Genomic DNA, 21,990 nt, shown 5'->3' on the forward strand with positions numbered 1-21,990 from the left:
CCACACAGAAGGCACTCCCAAGCCACGCCGAGAATGGAATGGGAGAACCTCTTGCTGTGAGGTAACAATGCTACCGCCGTAACACCGTGGCATAAAGTGCCCATTGTAAATCCCAGAATATTCCAACGGAAAAAGGTCCATTCACCTGCACTTCTTTCCGTTCGTATATTCCATAACTTTTATTTTGTATTTATTTATTTTTAACAAAAAATAAAAAAAAAAATCTATAGTCCGGAATCTGAACATACCAGAGAAGAAGCATGGAGGAAACACAAAGAAAATCAGGTACGTTGTTTAAAACTAAAGACACATACCTGATTTTCTTTGCATTTCCTCCATTCTATCTCTCTTTCCTACTCCTAAAGTAGCCGAAACTTTAAAAAAAAAAAACGGAGCAATGGAGACTTTCTTTTCTCCATTGCTTCCTTTTCAAAGCATTGATGTAATTGGTATGCATGGGAACGCAAGTCCCATACGCATGTACAGTACCTCTGACTTACTATATAAAATGCGATAAGAACACTGCAAAACTCACCACCAATAATGGAACACACCTTTATTAACAGACAAAAACGAACGATGAGCGCTTTCACGTACAAAGTACGCTTCTTCAGATCTACTGAACTGAATTCTCATCTCACTTTTTATACATTCAGGTTGAAACCAATTAATCACATAATCAATCAATCATCACATTAAAAGACAAATTCTCTCTAAGCACCTTATAAGAAGCATTGCAAAGTTTGTTCTTAAAGAAAAAAGTCCTTTTTTCTTTAAGAACAAACTTTGCAATGCTTCTTATAAGGAAGATATGCCTCACGGCTTGCCAGTGTCTTTGGTTAGGGGTGTGTGGCAGTAGGTTAGTGGGTGGTACTGGGTTTTATTTATCTTTAGAAAAATATGGAGGATTGGTTTGGTTCTAGGCCACTGTCCTGCATTACTACTCTAGAGGTAAAATCGTTTCATGGGAACACCACTATGCCCCACTAGCTGCAAAGTCCAGTTCAATGGTTGGTCATAAAGAGTGGTAGACTTCAAAACCCTGCACTGTGGGGAATGTTTTCACTGTTTTGAAACCATGTTCTGTGACTATGCATATAACAACATGTTCAAAGGTTATGAATGCCTGTAAGGAGTCCAACTTTTTGCTTTGGTTTCTAGCAGTTCTACCTTTATATGATTTTGAATGTTGTTGGCTATGTGGGTTATTGCAGGAGACTGACCTTACCTAAAAAAGGCACTATGGGGGAAGAAAACATTCTATCTGTTATATGGAAACCATGTGGAGATGCAGATCATTCCTAGCAAAGCAGTGAGGGTTGTCAACCATGTCATCCCAGTCAGAATCTCACCAGTAGTTAAGCCAATAATTAAAATCAGTATCTTCTGTATGTAGTGCGGCATCATTTGTGGTGATGACAAAATACTGCTCAGTACTAGGTTCACTCCCTTTCCAGATGCATACTCTTCGAGAGCTCCATAATGTCTGTGTATGTTGATTTCATGTTAGTGTGATGCTGAGCGTCCTGTATATCAAACCTTCATCTCGGAGGCTTATGTGGTTAAGTAGCTTGGCATAAGAAGACATATGTGTTTATTTAGGACATGGTTGTATGAAATGGGTATCAAAACTGACAACACCCTGGTTACAGTCTACTGTCTTTGAGGAAAGCTTGGCCTGCACAGTAGGTAGATACCTGCACCTCTCTCATATGGAATCACTTACAGGAAAAAAATCAGACAATCGTCAGTGAGCATGAAGTACTTCCTGCATTACTTCAGTACTCTTATTGCTATCATGTTGGCAACAGATGGTGAAGTAAACTGTGACTTCATGATATTTAGTGCCTGGTGAAATAGGGAGTACTAGTGATGAACTAATGTTTAGTTTTCGGCAGAATGACACTAGGGATGTGTTATCAGCCTCCTTGAATTCTTTTCTCTGACTGCTTTTAGAGGAAATATACCATGACACACAACTTCAAAAAGCAAGACATTATCATATTTAAAGATATATATCCCATGACAGGCACTAGAAGTACAGTGAACTTGTGTGCACATCAACCCCCACAGTATTCCTGGCCTGCAAGTATACTGCAGCTCACACAGCATACAGTAGGTGCTGGTACATTACATTGGTTGGCAATGGAAGAATGAGCAGAACAAATATAAAGCCCCCACAGCGACTTCTGAGCACATGTAAGCAAGTTCACTGTATCTCACATAAGGAAGAACCAACAATGAAGGCAGCCCCAGCGAATACTAGTGATGTAAGGACTTACAAAAAGTATTATGATGGAGAACAGTAGGTGACAGGAGAGCTGTAAGAACAGGATTTAGGGAAAGGGGGTATATATCATAACTTATTAGGCAAAACACACATTATATTTTATTTGGTACTAAACATGCAGTGCTTCTACGGAAGCAAGTGGAACTCCAACCAGTCATGTAAGAACATCAGCAGTCATGGACTTACCCAAAACCAAATCTGTACAAATCTAAGGTGCAAAATATTCAGTAGATAAACTATATGCTGCCATAAAAAAGTAGTGACACATGAAAAAATAATATATAAAAAAGGAACTATTTAAGAGATGTATGCAAGCTAATTCTATATGAAACTCAGACATAAAAGTAATAGTAAAGCAGTCAAGTAATTTTCTAAATACAGCAGTTATGGACTGTATAGGCTATCCAGTACAGTTTGTTTATTGGTTGAACTATTTAGGACTATGATGCCACAGACCTGACATTGGGCAATCCTGTAATGGCACCCAAGTGCTACCTCCAGACCACCTCCAAGTGCCACACCTTCAATGGCAGCCACCACAGGCTTGTCACTCTTCTCCATTAGATTAATTATGTCCACCAACATGGGCAGTCTACGAGTAGGATCTGAATTAAATTCAGAGATCTCAGCACCTGCACATATGAGACAGACAACTGAAGTTAGTGTGACGATCATGATTAATAATACACCAAGAATACACAGAGTACTGCGTTTATCTCTCTTCAGTTTTTGCAGAAATAAAATAATAGGTAGCAAATATTAAGTGTAATATTTTTACATCTAAACAACTCTTAGTAAAATACCATTAATTCCAAAAGTACCACAGGTGCAGTGCATTATGAACACCACATAACCAGAAATGAGGGTCTTAAAGGTTAAAATACCACTCCTTTAAGCATTTTAACATTAACTACTTAAAAAAAAATTACCCCATGACTGAATAGGCAGAAAATGTATGCAACAAATGTTTCCTACCTGCATTGAATATCTTCCACTTTCCTACCCCTGGCTACATTCAAGTCTGTGATACAACTTTGTGAAGTAATTTAGTGTGTAGCTGTTTTTAGGCAAACTCTTAAGCCATGCATTGTTTTAAATGCCAACATTTTTCTTAATACTGCTCACAGGCAGTGTTCCTTAAGCAGCTGAATCCCAGAGGTAATTTTAACCATCGCCCCTTTAGCCCTGACCTCAGTAAATCATATCTAAAATAATATATAAACAATTCTGAAGCAACATTACAAGATCACTTGATTTCCAGCAAAAATTGTTACCACTCCCACAAGAGGGGAAAACATACTGGACCTGATCATCACCAACATGGGGACTCTATGCTCCAGACCAGAAGTGTATCCCTCACTGGTAAGATCAGACCATAAACTAATCTCACTGGATATTCACATCCTGACCCCACCCCCTGCCCAGAAAACCACAGTGAAAAACTTCTCTAAAGCAAATTTCACACTCCTCAAAACCGAGGTGGAATCCTTCAAAGCCCCCGGGCCTGTGGAAAATATGGCCCAGACCGCAGAATCCTTTATAAATGCATTCTATGAACACCTTCAGGAATGCATGGATCATGCAATCCCAAATAAAACCAAGACCCAATCCTCCAAAGGCAGACGTCCTGTCTGGTGGACCCCAGCCATAAACAAACTACACAATAGAAGGAGGAAGCTACTACATGATAGAGCAAAATCCCAAAAAGGGAAGTCATCTCTGATCAGTGTTAGCAAAAAACTACGGGCACTCATAATATCATCTACGGCCAGCTTCGCGAGCAAAATTGCACAGGACACTAGGCTTTCTTTAATATGCTCAGAATTAGTCCAAAATGACAAAGAATACACTGAACCCACAGACATTGCCAACATCCTAACTGACAGGTTCAGCGCAAACTTCTCCCCCCCCCGCCCCACCAAAAGGGCAAATATTTATCCCAGCAGAGTGCTGCCCCCCTGACATCTCAGATGCTCAGGTAAGAGCCGCCCTCTCCAAAGCAAAAAACACAGCATCAATGGGACCAGACAGTGTCCCGGGCTGCGTCCTACATGAACTCCAAGAAGAGCTAAACCCAAACATAAAACTACTGTTCAATCTCAGCCTTACCACAGGATATGTACCCAAAGAGTGGCGTACAGCAACAGAGGTCCCTCTCGACAACGCTGGTGCCTCAATGGATCCTGGAAACTATCGCCCCATAAGCCTGACTAGCTTGATCTGCAAAGCTATGGAAAGGATCATCATGGACCTCAAAAAAAAAGACATTGGGGACCTACAGACACTGGATCCTACCCAGTTCGGCTTTGTTAAGGGCAGATCCGGCCTCTTATACCTGGTCGATTTCTCTGAAACAGTCACCAAGGCCATTGATGAGGGGAAGGTGGTCCACACAGCCTACCTGGACCTCGCAAAAGCCTTCGATACAATACCCACTCGGGCATTATAGATAAGCTCACCAGCTTAAATATAAACCCCTATGTCACTAGATGGGTTGCAAACTGGCTCAAGGACAGAACCAAACAAAGCTCTCAGTAGAAAAAACACTTTAATACAAACAGCAGAGCTTTCGGATACAATCCTTCATCAATACTAAAATACAAATGTCCTTACTCAGTATATATAGGTCTAAGCAAGTCATATGACCGACAGCCAAAAGATCACATGACTTAGTGCACAAACGCAATCACATGAGAAAGTTAAAATAAAAATAACATATGAATGTTAATTATATCAATAACATATGTATAAAATCTGTGCATATCTATAAAAAATGTATATATATATAAAATAGTATATATATAAAATATATAGAATACAAAAATATAAAAAAATATATATAAAAAATGTATATATCAAGGACAGAACCCACATGGTTAGAATTGCTGGAGCCATGTCAGACTCCAAACCAGTTACAAGTGGAGTCCCACAAGGCTCAGTCCTGGGACCACTCCTGTCCGGTATATATTTTTCAGAGGTACAGGCCAACACGGAAGGACTGTGGCTGACCAAGTTCGCAGATGACTGCAAATTGGGCGCTATAATCGACTCTCCAGCCGATACAAGCATCCTCCAAAAGGGCCTCATAGAAACAGACAACTGGTGCCAGAGCCATGGCCTCAAGCTAAATGCCAAAAAGTGTATAGTCATCCCCTTTGGCAAAAACAAAGTGCCCACAAATTACCACATAGGTGGTAATCCATTAAGTACGGAAGAAGTAATTAGGGACCTGGGGACCCAAGTTGATAGCAATCTCTCATTTGACAACCACGTGGCCAAAGTGGTTAGAAAAACATTTTATATAGCCCACTTAATCATGAAGGGATTCACATCTAGATCAGGGGAGGTCATCATGCCTCTTTACTCATCCCTCATCAGGCCCATAATTGAGTACAATGCCCCTTTTGGGATGTACCTTACCAGACACCTGCAGCAACTGGAAAGACCCCAAAAGTACCTCACCAAGAGGATCAAAGGGCTCAAACAGATGCCATATGCTCCCCGGTTAAAGAAACTCCAGCTCTACTCACTTACCCCGGGTATCACTTCTGTGTCACTGTTAGACAGAGGCACAGTATACTAACCTCGAAAAAGGGCATAGCAAAATTAACTTAAAATGGGTGTCGAAAGCCAAACACACTCTGGCTAGGCTTATAAATGCCCTAGGGCAGATAGCCTAGTATGAACCTATGAACCTAAAAGGATGAGTAGGAGCAAGAGATACAGTAACAGCTGAACAACAGTAATACCATAGCACCTTAAGTTTGAAGCAGTATACAGTAACAGCTGAATAACAGTAACACCGCGGTACCCTAAGTTTGAAGCAGTATACAGTAACAGCTGAACAACAGTAATACCATAGCACCTTAAGTCTGAAGCAGTATACAGTAACAGCTGAATAACAGTAACACCGCGGTACCCTAAGTTTGAAGCAGTATACAGTAACAGTTGAATAACAGTAATACCATAGCACCTTAAGTTTGAAGCGGTATACAGTAACAGCTGAATAACAGTAATACCATAGTACCTTAAGTTTGAAGCGGTATACAGTAACAGCTGAATAACAGTAATAACTCAGGAACTTAAGTTTGAAGTGGTATACAGTAACAGCTGAATAACAGTAATACTTCAGGAAAAAGAAGTTATGTACTCACCATAACGTTCCATGTGAGTTGTTCCATCTCGCCTTCATTCTTCACTGATGGGTTCGGAGCCAATCCTCGGCTCTGACACAGCCGTTTAGCAAAGCTCAAAGATTACCAGTAGCTTAAGACCAAGCCCCTTATCCCATGATGCATTACTGGAATTACCTCAGATCTTGTTTGCTGCGTGTATCATATCCTAGTAAGAGGACTAATCTCCCCAGAAAGGAAGAAACATTGAATAACCAGGATGAAGTCAGTCTCCAGGTCAACTGTCAGCCAGGTGGGGGATGGAGGGAGGGACGTGAGAATGAAGGCGAGATGGAACAACTCACATGGAACGTTATGGTGAGTACATAACTTCTTTATGTGAAGTTATTTAATCTCGCCGTTCATTCTTCACTGATTGGTAGCGTCTCTAGCACCCAAATCCTGGGTGGCTCATGGCAGTACATTTTTCAGGACCGTAGAGCCAAAGGAAGCCCTGTCCCTGGAGGCCTTGTCCACTTTGTAATGAGTAATAAAAGTGTGAGGCTTAGACCAAGTGGCTGCAGCACAGATATTATCAAGAGGTAACTTGTCTAGAAAGGCTGAAGAAGTAGAGACTGCTCTGGTTGAATGCACCTTCACTTTATGCAACAAAGACCTATTAGCAGATGAGTAAGTGTAGGTGATACAATCTGAAAGCCACTTGGAAAGGGTTGTTTTAGCCACTGGTCTACCTTTTCTGGCTTCAGAAAATGAAACAAAAAGCTGGTCTGACTTTCTGAAGTCTTTTGTTCTGTCCAGATAATATCTAAGCTGTCTGTGAACATCAAGTTTGTGCAGCATGTATTCTAATTTGTTGGTATGGTTGGGGAAAAAAACGGGCAACTCAATAACTTGATTGATGTTTGTCTCAGAACATACTTTAGGCAAAAAGGAAGGGTTAGTCCTAAGAGGTACTCTATCAGGATGAAAAATCATATAGGGGGCTTGATAGATAATGCCTGAAGCTCTGACACTCTCTGGGCAGAAGTAATGGCCACTAGAAAAATAGTTTTCCATGACAGAAACTTGAGCTCACAAGATGATGCTGGTTCAAAAGGAGAAAGAATAATGTGGGATAGCATGAAATTCAAGCTCCAGAGAGAATAAGAAGTCTTCACCAGAGGTCTCATGTGAAAGGTACCTTTGAGGAAGACCTTGGATAACTGGTGTCGCATAATATTCAGTCCATCAATACCTACATGAAAATTAGATATAGCCGCTAACTGGACCTTAACAGTAGCAGCTGCCTCTCCTTCGTGAAAAATCTCGGTCAAAAATTCTAGTATGGATGACAAGGGAACTTGGTAATGATCAAGGTTTTTGTTAGAAGCCCAAATGGAAAATCTTTTCCACTTACTACGATACAATTTTCTGGTGGAAGGTTTGTGGAAAGCGAACAAAATTTGACTTGTATCATCTGAAAGATTATGAAGTCTGGCTATACGGGGAACTGGAGCAGCCAAGCAGTTAGCTTCAGTGACTGCAAGGAAGGATGGAGGTCCCCTGATGGGTGTGTCAGATGGTCTGGAACTGGGTCCAGGATCCATGGATCCTCCAAGAGATGATGGTAAAGAAATGGAAACCAAATATGCCGAGGCCAATCAGGGGCTATAAGAATGACAGTCCTTCCCAGCGACTTTGCTTTCTGTAAAAATCTGGGTATCAGCAGAATTGGGGGAAATGCATAGAGGAAACCCAGGGGCCAATCGTTTATGAATGCATCCCTCGAGGGTTCTCCCTGAGGGGGTATCAGGGCAAAGTAGCTTCTACATTTGGTGTTGATGTGGCTGGCAAAAAGATCGCAGAAAGGCTCACCCCATTTGTGGAAGATCCTGTCCGCAATCTCCTGTTTGAGGGACCACTCGTGTGGCAACAAAATTGCCCTGCTCAGCTTGTCCGCTACCACGTTGGATCTCCCCGGGATGTGCATTGCCAACAGATAGTGCTGGGATGACACAGCTCACTGCCAAACTCTGAGGGCTTCTCGGCAAAGGGGGTAAGACTTGGTCCTGCCCAGTTTGTTCTAATACCAGACCACTGACATGTTGTCTGTCTGTATGGAAATTGTCCCTAGAGGGAGAGAGTCCTGAAAGTACTGCAACACCAGAAGTACCACTCTCATCTCTAGGACATTATACGCAAATGTGACTCTTCATCCGTCCATGTGCCTTGGGCAGTCTTTCCCTGAAAATGCCCCCCCCACCCTATCAGGGAAGCGTCCGTGGTCACAGTGGCTACTGGAAGGGAGAGTACAAAGGGGCATCCTATTGTGACATGTAGAGACATCAACCACCACTGAAGATCCCTCTTGCAAGAGTTAGTAATCAGACTCATATGGTTAATTGGCAACTCCTGGTAAGACCACTGAGTGAACAGGAGCCATTGAATAATCCGCATATGCATCCTTGCCAATGGAATGGCTAAAATCACTGCTGCCATCAAACCTAGTACATTCAAGACCTCTGCGGCTGAAGCTCTGTTCTTTGACACCAGTGAAGTGATGTGTTGGCGAGGAATTGATACCCTTTTGACTGGAAGACATAGAGTGGTGGTTGAAGTGTGTAACTCTACCCCTATAAAGATGACATGCTGCGATGGCGACAAGGCAGACTTTTCAAAGTTGTCCATAATGCCTAAGTGGTTGCAGAGTGTCAGAGTGGATTCTGTTGCCTGAATCAGTTGATGCCTGGTGGTGGAGGTAAGGGGCCAATCGTCTAGGTATGGAAACACCTGGAATCCTAGATGCCTCAGGTGAGCCGTGACCACTGCCATACATTTGGTAAACACTCTGGGGGCTGTAATGAGACCAAAGGGCAGGGCTCAAAACTGGTAGTGATTGGCTCCCAGCCAGAAACGCAGATGATCTCTGGATGGTGTGGCCATTTTTATGTGGTAGTAAGCATCTTTGAGATCGATTGAGCACATCCAATTGTCCTTCTTTAAAAAGAGGAGTATGGGCTGAAGCATGACCATCTGAAACTTCTCTTTTTTTACAAATTGGTTCAGTCTGCTGAGGTCCAAAATGGGTCTCCAGTCCCCTGTTTTCTTTGGAACCAAAAAGAATCTTGAGTAAGTTCTGAATCCTGTTTGGTCTGCTGGGACTGGTTGAATGACTCTTTTTTTCTAGCAACTTGTGGACCTCTATGGTTGCTTGTTCCCTGTAACTGGGTAGAACATCCAGGATTCTCTTGACGGGAATGGGTGAAGCAGAGAACGGTATGAAATACCCTCTGGAAATGATGCTTTGTAACCATCTATCGTTTATATTTAGCCACGCCTCCAGAGCAGGACAGTCAGGTCTCCTCTCAGGAGCGCTGGGATGGTTGGCCAGAGACGTGATCTCTGTCACCCTGGTGTTGCGGACCTCCTCTGTTGCGAGGGCAGCATCTTCCATTATTACTCCCTCCTCTGCCCCTGGAGGGAGGTTCTCCATGTGTGCCCTGAAAGGCTTCTTGGGCTTTCCAGAACCACATCTTTCCTCCCTTTGGCCTTTGGGAAAAGGCTGAGTAGGGATGGAAAAATGGACTCCGATGGCAGGCAGAGTCTTTCCCTCTTATTCACACCTGGTCAATGTTTCATTTACCTTTGGCCCAAACAAGAATGAGCCGTCAAACGGGGTGTTTATGAATGAAGACTTGAAAGGCTCCGCAAAGGAACAGAGGCGCATCCAGGCATGCCTGTGAAGAGCAATCCCTGAACCTGCAGCCCTACTCGAACCATCAGCTGCATATGATATGAGATGCATGGACGAGTTCACAATGGAATTAAGGGTAGCAAGCTGGGCCGAAACTTTGTCAGAGACACCTGTAGCTACAGTACCCTGAAGAGCATCTCCCAGCTCATTAAGGAGAGCTCTTTGCAGTCTAGTGAAATGAGTCAGATAGTTAAGTGATCGCAGAGTGAAAGTCGCTGAACTGAACATGCATTTCCCATATCTATCCATGATCCTGGACTCTCTGTTAGGAGGATGGATAGACGCAGAAGTTTACGACAATTCCTTCTGTGCGGCTGCGGCCACCAACATGGCATCAACAGGGACTCATTTGGACAGAAAGGATTTATCCATGGGGGCAGAAATAAATTTATTAAGCCTCCAAGGGACAAGCTCCATGGACTCCGGCGACTCCCACGCCCTACGAGAGATCAATTGCATACATTCATCATAGGGTGGAGACACCCAGTAGGTGGAAGGTTGAGACCCGAAAGCCTTCAGAAGAACCGACTCATACTCAGCAGGGCTTTTGGACTGCCAATCACCCCTCTGCCTAAGGATCTCAAGTATCTCTGCAAAGCAGATGTCCTCAGAGGGTACTCGAGGTGACCCTTCTGACACCTCCAAGTCAGTGTCAGATGTCAGGGACTCCTGTGGGGAGTCCAAGTACCTCCTCTTGCACAGTCTCTTTCTGAGTACTTCCTCAGTGGGGACTTCTGGGGAAGTCTCAGAAGAGCAGGGAGCACCCAGTGGGGCTACCTGCACCTCTGGTTCTCTACCCATGGAGTGATCGATGGTAGCAGAAGCAGACACAAGCACTTTAAGGGAAGAAGAGGCCAAACCTGGTGATGAGGAAGTCTTTGGAGACAACACTCACCTCATGGCTTCGAAAGCATAATGGCTCTGATGAAAAGGAGTTGACAGACCCAAAGGGACCGCAATCCCCTCCCATACCGATGTAGTGGACTCCGAGCCCGAGGTAGGAGCTGAGCTAACCAGAATCGAAGCCCCAAGAGGAAGAGTCGGCACCAATAAGTCAGTGCCACTATCCTCCCCGGATCCAACAGGGGAGCATCGGATCCTAGAGTCCCCCGTCGGCACCAAGGACATCCAAGCTGATGGAGCCGATGATACTGGAACAGCCATTGGCAACAAGGGTTCTACAATCATCAAGTCGGCCTCCTCTGGCTCCAAAGGACTGGTACAGCTTGGAGGAGGAGCAGTCAATTCAGGAAGTGTGATCTTCAGTTCCAACGCCCAGGTCAGAGCCGACAATAATTTAGCTAGGCCTGGTGCCGTTAATAGCTTCTGTATCAGTCGATCCATATCCGAATCAAAAAGGCTAGCAGATGACCTAGAAGAAAGCACCGATGGTGCTGAGTGGAGAAGAAGGAGTCTCAGAGACCGGTTTCAAGCCAGAGTCCCGGCTCTGAAAAGAACAGACTGTTGGCTCTGAAGGCTGTGGAGATGAAGTCACAGTATATTCCACTTTTTTTGATTTTTTTTGTCTTAGACTCCGAGGAAGATTTTGAAGATTTTGATGATTTGCTGGCCCCATCCTGGTCAGACAAATCTATGAGTTTCCTCTTCTTTTCAGCAAGCACCCTAATAGAAAAGGAGTGGCAGATACTGCAGGACTCCTGGAGGTGCACCTCACCCAAACAATAAATGCACTGAAGATGTGCATCTGTCACAGACATTTTTTGTCCGCAGTCTGGACATTTTTTAAAGCCAGATTTTGGATGTTTTTCCTTATCTTCAGACATAATATCTTAATTAGAAAAATAACAACTATGAAGAACTATCAACAACTTAGACAAACAAACTCCCAAAGGTGCCACTTTAAATATAATACAATATAGAATGTATACTCCTTACTAGCCTAAACTACAACAGGCCAATGACCAAGAAGCAAAAAGTCACGAATAACCTGGCAAAGCTATAAAAGGGAAAGGGGAACACTTCTAAACAGTCTAACTATATTTAAGAATATATATATATATATATATATATATATATATATATATATATATATACACACACACACACACACACACACACACACACACACACACACACACACATATATATATATATATATATATATGAGGAAAAAAAATGATGAAAACTTGCGAATATGCAGAATATCCCACAAAAAGTCTCGAGCAACGTTGGAAACCAACAGATCAGTGCCGCAGCAAACTAGATCTGGGGTAATTCCAGCAATGCATCATGGGATAAGGGGCTTGGTCTAGAGCTACTGGTAATCTTTGAGCTTTGCTAAACGGCCATGTCGGGACCGAGGATCAGCTCCGAACCCATCAGTGAAGAATGAACGGCGAGATTGAACAACTTCACATCTTAAGTTTGAAGTGGTATACAGTAACAGCTGAATAACAGTAATGCCATAGTACCTTAAGTTTGAAGTGGGATACAGTAACAGCTGAGTAACAGTAATACCTCAGGAACTTAAGTGTGAAATGGTATACAGTAACAGCTGGATAACAGTAATACCTCAGAAACTTAAATTTGAAGCAGTATACAGTAACAGCTGAATAACAGTAATACAGTGGTACCTTAAGTTTGAAGCGGTATACAGTAACAGCTGAATAACAGTTGACTAAACAAAACCCCAACCTTTCCTTTTATAAGCCATTAATTGATTCAATAATTCAATTAAATAATTTAGTAAAAATGCTTTGTTTAGACACTTTAAAAGTCATTATAAAATTCTTTTAAAACAAAAGACATATCTAAAATGCAATTCTTACAGTATAAATATTTGTAAATACATTTCTACTCAAATTAGATACTGCTACCAAGTTAAAAACTTATTAACATTTTTTGAAAGTTTTATATTAAATAATAAAATCCTTAGAAATACACCATTACACAAAAGCAGTGGATAAAATGCCATCTAGTGGACATTGCTAGAATTATGTGTATAAAATAAAATAGGCTAAAAAATATATAGTTATAAAGTTATAAAAACTATTCATTCTAAAATGATCTTTGTTATTGTTTGAATTTCATGTAACGTCTATTCTTCACCACATCCACTACTGGTAGGAGGGAATTTCTAGTATAGAAACATAGTGTGTGAGTGACAATCAATAAATAATTTTTACAAGAAAAAATAAAAACATTTATAATTTAGCTGCTCCTAGTTTTAAAATGGGTACTATACTTATGTATTCATTTAGGCCTGGGGGTTTATAGGCTTCTAATGACATTTGCCACCACAATTCTCGATACTCTAATCTTTCTTCCCAGGGCCCCCCTCTTATATCTTTTTCTGTATGTTCTAATACCATGAAACTAAAACTAGATTTCTCACATACTTTACTATGCTTGTACAACGCATTGGTTTCTTTACAATTCTTTATGTCATTTAAGTGCTCAAAAATTCTTCTTTTTAATTTCCTTTCAGTTTTCCCTATATAGAAGGATTGACATTCTTTACAAGTACTTAAATATACCAACCCTGTAGAATCACAATTATAAAAGTGCTTATCATTAATTATAACCTTATTTCTACTGTTAATGTAGGTGGTATTACTGTTAGAGATATTTGCACATTGGGCACACCTACCACATTTGTAGGTGCCCTTTCTCCTTCTATCCTGTGGGTCCAAGGAATTTTTATTTTCTAATAAATTTTTTATACTTAAAGAATTTTTGTACACTATTTTGAGTGTTGTTACTCCCTAAATCTAGTTCTGTTAATTCAATAAATCTATCCCATTCTTTGTTAAAAATCTTTTTTATTTTACTGTTAATTGTGTTGTATTCCAAAGTCAAGGCTAACTCAAAATTTTCATGTTTATTATCTTGGTTAAATCCAGTTATATTAACAGTTTCCTTCTCTTTTTTAACTATAGGGGCAAATCTAGCTTCCCTACCTAAAACAACCTCTTCTCTAATTTCTTTAATGAAGTTACTAGGGTAACCCCTTTCTTTGAACATACTCTCCAATAGATCGCATTCTGTAACAAAATCCTGGTCCTTACTGGTCATTCTACTTCCTCTCACGAACTGCCCCTTTATTATATTCTTTTTTACATGTATAGGATGGGCACTATCAAAGTGAAGGAAGGAATTACAGTACAGGAATTAACTTGGTAGCAGTATCTAATTTGATTAGAAATGTATTTACAAATATTTATAGTGTAAGAATTGCATTTTAGATATGTCTTTTGTTTTAAAAGAATTTTATAATAACTTTTAAAGTGTCTAAACAAAGCATTTTTACTAAATTATTTAATTGAATTATTGAATCAATTAATGGCTTATAAAAGGAAAGGTTGGGGTTTTGTTTAGTCATCTGATGAAGTCTGTAATAGGACGAAAACGTATGCGGTGAAAAACATTAATGTGGAGTAGTTCGAGTTCGTGTGTTTTGACTTTTGGAGAGTTGGACAAATAAAATTGGTATTTTTTGCACAAGAGATACTTTCTGGCTTTCCATCTACTTTGGATTTCTTGGTCGAGTTGCACAGCTGTTTCTTTAGCTGAATAACAGTAATACCATGGTACCTTAAGTTTGAAGCAGTATTGCTGCCCACATAAAACTGAACTAATGACTTCGTAGTGACACCCACCAAAAAATAGTCTGTTGACTTGTTCTTTTCCCTAATGTACACTTACAATGACAGGATTAATTTACTTCATTAGCTCTTGAAATTTCACTTAACCTCCTTCTAAAGCAAATCCTTGCCCACTGACCATAGAAATTTCACATCCTCTTCCTAGTGCAGGTTGAGTCCACTTCTTCTATCACCTCATACTCTCAGCTGCTCAGGGAGAGTTATTATTACTGCTTTATGCTTCCTATTGATTACATACAACATGCTTGGTGAATTGTACATAGAATGCTGTTATACTGGTGCACTGTACACTGAATGCTGTTATACTGGTGCAGTGTGTATGGAATACTCTTGTAATGTGCACTGTGTATGGAATGCTGTTATACTGGTGCACTATGTATTGAATGCTATTATAGTGGTACACTGTGTACGGGATACTGTTATACTGGTGCAGTGTACATGGAATAATGTCATACCGGTGCACTGTGTATTGAATGTTATTACAGTGGTACACTGTGTATGGAATTCTGTTTACTGGTGCACTATGTATGGAATGTTATTATATGGGTGCAGTGTACATGGAATACTGTTATACTGGTGCACTGTGTATGGTATACTGTTATACTGGTGCATTGTGTATGGAATACTGTTGTACTGGTGCACTGTGTATGGGAAACTGTTATACTGGTGCACTGTACATGGAATTCTGGTGTACTGCATATGGAATGTTGTTATATTGGTGCACTGTGTATGGAATGTTACACTGGTGCAGTGTACATGGAATAATGTTATACTGGTGCACTGTGTATGGAATGCTGTTATACCAGTACACTGTACATGGAATATTGGTGCACTGTGTATGGCATTCTGTTATATTGGTATAGTATACATGGAATACTGTTATAATGGTACACTGTGTATGCAATGTTGTTATACTGGTGCATTGTGTATGGGATACTTTTATACTGGTACAGTGTACATGGAATAATGTTACACTGGTGCACTGTGCATGGAATGTTGTTATACCAGTGCACTATGTATAGAATGTTATATTGGTGCAGTGTACATAGAATATTGTTATACTGGTACAGTGTACATGGAATACTGTTATACCAGTGCACTACATATGGAATGCTGTTATAATGGTGCAGTATACATGGAATATTGTTATGCTGGTGCAATGTACATGGAATAATTTTATACTGGTGCAGTGTACATGGAATAATGTTATACTAGTGCACTGTGTATGGAATGCTGTTACACTGGTGCAGTGTACATGGAATGTTGTTATACCAGTGCACTATTTTTGGAATGCTGTTATAATGGTACAGTATACACGGAATATTGTTATGCCGGTGCATTGTATATGGAATGCTTTTTTACTGGTGCAGTGTACATGGAATAATGTTATACTGGTGTACTGTGTATGGAATGCTGTTATACCGGTGCACTATGTATGGAATGCTGTTACACTGGTGCAGTGTACATGGAATGCTGTTATACCAGTGCACTATTTATGGAATGCTGTTATAATGGTACAGTATACACGGAATATTGTTATGCTGGTGCATTGTATATGGAATGCTGTTATACTGGTGCAGTATACACGGAATATTGTTATACTGGTGCACTGTACATGGAAAACTGTTATATTGTTAGCAGTTTTCTTGCAGTTACAAGGTCTACCATCACTAGTGCACTATTCTAATGGCCCTGTTTTGAACTATGTGAATGCCAAAACCCTCCTACTTTAACTATAGATGTACAAAGAGTTATTGGTAATGTTTCAAAGTATGTATTGTGCCAAGTTAAAACTAGTGTCATGTAGCTAATGGTCTACCTACAAACAGCATCCATACCCCATGATTTCATACCTATTTAAATAAGGTGTGAATAATGCACACTACTGTGCACAGCACTACTGCTGTGAATCCCCAATATGGCAGCATTGTGAGCATATGGACACTGAATCAGTAGAATGAGCTAAAATTCAAGTAAGTGTTCTATTTAATGTGATGTACTTAGTTTATAAAATGAACTCCCAGTACCACCCACTCCCATCTTTCATCCCATAAGGTGCATAAAGTGATCCAAACACAGCAAATGTTTCAAAAGAGTACAGAACATAGGGCTTTTACCACTTAAAAGCTATGTGCTGTTATTTGGAAACTAGCCTTTAGGTTAAAAAAATATACTAAGACATTTCATTTCCCTTTATGATGTCATTTTCAGAGTATACTCACACTGGTGTTAACTATTATGTAATTAGAATTTTGCTTCAATATGTTAGACCAGTCTGTGATGTATATCATTCCACTGGCACAGCAGATATGTGTCTCATACAACATGAATGAATTTTGTAGTAATTACAAGTATATGGAGGCAAATCTGCAGGGCAGCAAGAAGAAATAAATTATGTACTTTCCTTATAGGCTCATAGGTTCATAGTTTGTTACTAGGCTAATGACCACTAGGGCCCTTACAAGCTCTGGTTTGCACCCCAAAACCATTTGGATCTCGAGTATCATGTAGGTAGGGAGGTAATTATGGGATTTGCTAGTGGGGTGTTAGGATAATATTTATTTATTTGTTTACTGGGAAAGTCCGACTGGGTATGAGCCAATTTTCTTACTTTTCTTATTGGCGGCCTTTGGTCGTACGGGAAAAGGTGGACAGACCAGGGGTAAAATTACAATTTCCCATTCAACTATAAAGGTTTTGCTTGAATGGTGTCAGGGATGAACTCTGTTTTACACTGATGCGGAGCCTGTTTCATTGCCCTGGAATATTTGGAACACATATCTCTCTCTCCATTATGTTTTGTTTGTGTCACAAGTGAAGTTCAGGTGCTGTTTGATTTCCACATGTGCAACAGATTCACCAGGGCTGGGTCTCAGGAAGCCCTGTAAGGCATGAAAAGATCCTCTCAGCAGCCTGTAGGAGACTCAATATAGAGAAAAAGCTTTTAGGAGGTCAGTGCAGGGCAGGCTATTTATGCCCTGAATGCTACTGGTGAGCAGCCTTTGTGGGTGTTGCAAGTGTCTGATTAGGTTCCTGCCAAAGAGGACATCGTACTCAATGAAAGGTCTGACAGTGGCCGAGTAGAGTGGTACTGTAACTTCCTTGGATTTGAATGCCATACCCTTACTGATTAGTTGGGCAACATGGAATAATTTTCTTACTATCTTACGTACATGTTGGACAAAGGCTAGATTGCTGTCTACATATGTTCCCAGATCCCTTACTCCTGGTTTGACTCTTAAGGGTGTTTTACTGATGGATTAATTAACCTGGGTTGACAGTTTCCCAAAGGGCATTATAATACATTTTTGTCACAGATTTTTGGCCATGGTTTTGGCACCAGTCATTTGTCTCTGTTAAACCTCTTGTAAGATATTGGTATCTTAGGAGGAATATATAATAGCTCCCAATTTACAGTCATCTTCAAACTTGACGAGCCAAAGACCTTGAATGTTAGCTTTGACTTCCAAGGATTAGATGCCAAACAGGATTTAACTCAGTACAGAGCCCTGGGGTACTCCACTGGTGACTGATCTCTTGGTAGAGGTGGTCTCATGGATCCTGACTTCTTGGGACCTGTCTGTGAGCCAGCCGGCAATCCAGCGAGTTATGTAAGGATTTATGCTTAGCTCATAGAGCTTGTCAACAATGCTTGATTGCAGTATTGTATCAAATGTCTTGGCCAGGTCAAAACAGACAGAATGAACTGTTTTATCCTCACGCACTGCCTTGGTCATCTGTTCAAACAACTCTACCAGGTTAAGTAGGCAAGACCTTCCTTTAACAAAGCTAAATTAGGATGTGGTCAGTGTTTGTAGGTTGCCAATGTCCTTGTTTATCATTTCCATAATTCATTCCATGGTTTTGCATATTAGGCTTGTTAGAATGATGGGTCTGTAATTACCTGGGTTGGTTGATGGTACCCTTGAGGAGGGGAATGGCTTTTGCAGTCCTTAATTCAGTTGGAACATAGCCTGTTTCGAGACTGTACGTTGAAAACTGTTTCAAGTAGTCCTGTTATGTCATGTTTTAGACTGTTCAGAAGGTAGGCAGGGATGTTGTTGGGACCCATAGGGCCAATGTTCTTGGCTTTAGCAAATATTGCCAGCACCTGGTCCCTGCTAAAAGTTGGGGGAAGTAGAGTAGATTTCATCTGGAGGAGCTAAGGGGGAGTGGGGAGGGGGATGAAGTTTAAGCTGAAGTTATCGGCCAGTAGATTTGCTATATCACCCTGACCAGTGAAGGTGGCAATGTTCACCACCAATTCAGCACACTGCTGTGTGTTACCTTTAAGGTTCCAGACATAGCTGAAGAAGGTCTTTTGATTGTCCTTAGCCTGGGAGGCTATGCTGACCTCAAAGTTAGCCTAGTTGGATTTAATTTAGACCTGTTTATTTCTTGTTTAGGTGTATAAGATAGCACTTGTCTTTAAGTGAGTTGCTCTTCCTGATTTTCACCATGAGTTTTTTTCTTTTATTATATACTTTATTTAGTTGAGGATTCCACCGGGGGGGGGGTCAGTTTAGGTCTTTGTTTGAGTTTACTTCTGGTAGATACAGCAGCCTCTATGCCTCTTGCCTGTGTTTGTGAGTACCAGATCAATTATGTTTGGTCCGCTAGTTGGAGCGTGCATGGTCTGTTCCAGGGTGTTAATAAAGCCCAGGAAATGTGCCTTAGATTGAGGCAGTGTAAGTTTCACAGTCTACAAGGGTGAAGTTTGTCACACATGGTGAGTGCCTCTAGTAGGTTTAGGTAAGAGTCCTGAAACTCTTGGGGCAGAGATGTTGACCTGCAGCTAGCATGATATACTGAGGGACATTATCTATGGTGACTTGTATGTGGATGAGACCGATGATATCATCCTGTTTAATCAACCTGCTGTTATATTTGTTGGTAAAGTAGATCAAAACATCTCCACCTTTGGCCGTAGACTGTGCTGTTCTTGGTCTAAATGTGTGGAAAGTACTGTAGCCCTGCACTCATGGAGTACTTTCTATGGCAGTAAACCAAATCTCAGTCAAGGCAGAGATGTCTTCATTCTCCAACATGAGGAGGGCTTGAAAGGTGTGAAGTTTTTTGTTTAGGCTTCTAGTATTGAGCAAAAAACACCTTAAGGTTGCTTGGAGACTTGCTCACTTTGTTGGTAGTTTTGTCTTTTTGCCATTTGCATCCCATCCTTGCCAAAGCAAATGGTCTGTTAGCCATGTCTTCCCATGCTGACAGATATTGAATTCCCCATGGAGTGACACCAGAAACTAAGCCAGTTATACTGTGGCATCATCCTTGGTGAAAGTAGAATCGTGCTCACTACAAGACTCATCTGTGACACCTATTCTGAGAGATCCATTATGTCTCTTTTCATATAGTCCAGTGAGGTATGTATCAGGTTATTTACAACCACATGGAGTATGACAGAATCATACTGGTACTTGGGGTGCAGTGGCATGAGCATGTGGGTGATATTGCGGATCCTAACTCCAGATAAGTAACCAATCATTATCTTCTCCTTGTCTTACCTGATAAGTGGGGCATCTGTGTGTCACACAATAGAGTCCCCAATGACAAGAGTATTGGGTAAAGCATATGCTTGCCTTCTGGGCTTTGCTGTTGGGGGATCATTGGGTGTACGTTTATGTGAGATGTTTGTTGTATCATTTGGAGTGTGTTTTAATTATCTGAGATATTTTCTAAGCACAAGTGGATATTTAGGCATTGTTTCTAACATCAGTAACTTAACCAAAACAACAAAACTGAAGAGCAAAATAATAAAATATGACCATGGACAGCACGCAATGTAACTAAAAATGTTTATTAAGCCTCTAGCGCCTCGGCACCACGATGCCTTCAATGGAGTAAAAACGCATACACAGCCCAATCTTTTATACATTCTAATCAAGTACTTAATTACATCTATTAAACAATCAATTAACTCATATTAAAACTTTCCAACTACAATCTAAATTAATACCAGCAGGAGCCAATGTACCATATTTAAGAATAAAAATAGCTTATTTATACAGAAGCTTCTTCTTTGTTTCTAAAGAAACCCTTTGTTTCTCCACTTTTTCTAAAATTGTATGTATAGTGTGTAGATTTATAGTTAATACTTTTGATAAAATTAATGGACATAATTTTAATGTGCTGGGTAAATTTTGTTGTGACACATAATGCATACTATATGCTTTAAAATGTCTGTGTGATATGTTATACATAGGAGAGAGCAAGAGGGATTTCAAGATGCGATTACAAGAACATGTCAGAGATATAAATGGCAAACTTGAAAGCCCACTTGCATAACATTTTTTTGCAGTATCACAATGGTTGCCCAGAGGGGCTGCAGGGTACACTGAATCACACTTCATGAATACATCTGGATTGAACTACCCAACCTATTATCTCTTTCTAAACACTGCCCACAACATCATCAACAAACCCAAAAACTGCTCTGCTCTCAAGGACCTAGTTCAAGTAAATACAAACCTAAGGTCATTAAGTTCCTCTGATAAATTACTTCTAATGGTAACTAAATCCAGCAACAACTACGGAGACTCTCTATACTCAAATAAAATATTCAAAACCTGGAACTTAATATCCCAACACATCCTAAACAACACAGTTACAAATTTAATCTACTTCTAAACGAACACCTTACCAATCATTGGCTATGCTCCTGCACATTTCCTGGCTAATTACCACCATTTAGCTCTCTCTTACCCTAGTTAGGTCAGCATTCTTATATACACAAAATACTTCTCTCATATGTTAAGCCTGTGTTTTTTTCTAACTTAATAACTATGTTAAAGTGATAAAGCAATAACTATCTGTCAACTATCTATTCCTAATCATGTATTCCCTGCTGAAATATGTTGTATTTGTTACCATGTATATATACTCTACTGTAAAATATGTAACTCTCCTCATATATATATATATATATATATATATATATATATATATATACTCTCTACTGTATTTATATAATCTTGAACCATGTATATAATATCCTGCTGTATGCCACTGTACTCTATCTATATTTCTTGGAGTTTTTCTCCTCGGGTCTCCACTAAAAACAGGCTTCTGGGCAAGTCAGACACTACCCACTAAACAAATGTAAAATAAAAATAAATAAATAACTATATATTTTATATATATATATATATATATATATATATATATATATATATATATATATACACACATATGTGTATG

At 40.3% G+C, this 21,990-nt stretch overlaps 1 protein-coding gene across 3 annotated transcripts in view; it reads right to left on the minus strand.

Moving 5' to 3' along the window:
* The window catches only part of EHHADH (enoyl-CoA hydratase and 3-hydroxyacyl CoA dehydrogenase), an 847,616-nt gene that overhangs the window by 487,503 nt on the left and 338,123 nt on the right, over positions 1-21,990 (minus strand). For all 3 annotated transcript variants that reach the window (XM_044075885.1, XM_044075886.1, XM_044075884.1), the window contains one exon: positions 2,747-2,922. In XM_044075885.1, the coding sequence (XP_043931820.1) occupies positions 2,747-2,922 (176 nt within the window). The remainder of the gene's footprint in view (positions 1-2,746; positions 2,923-21,990) is intronic.

Source organism: Protopterus annectens, chromosome 6.part1 (genome assembly GCF_019279795.1).
Source record: "Protopterus annectens isolate FY-2018-M chromosome 6.part1, PAN1.0, whole genome shotgun sequence".
In the NCBI taxonomy this organism is placed as follows: Eukaryota; Metazoa; Chordata; order Ceratodontiformes; family Protopteridae; genus Protopterus; species Protopterus annectens.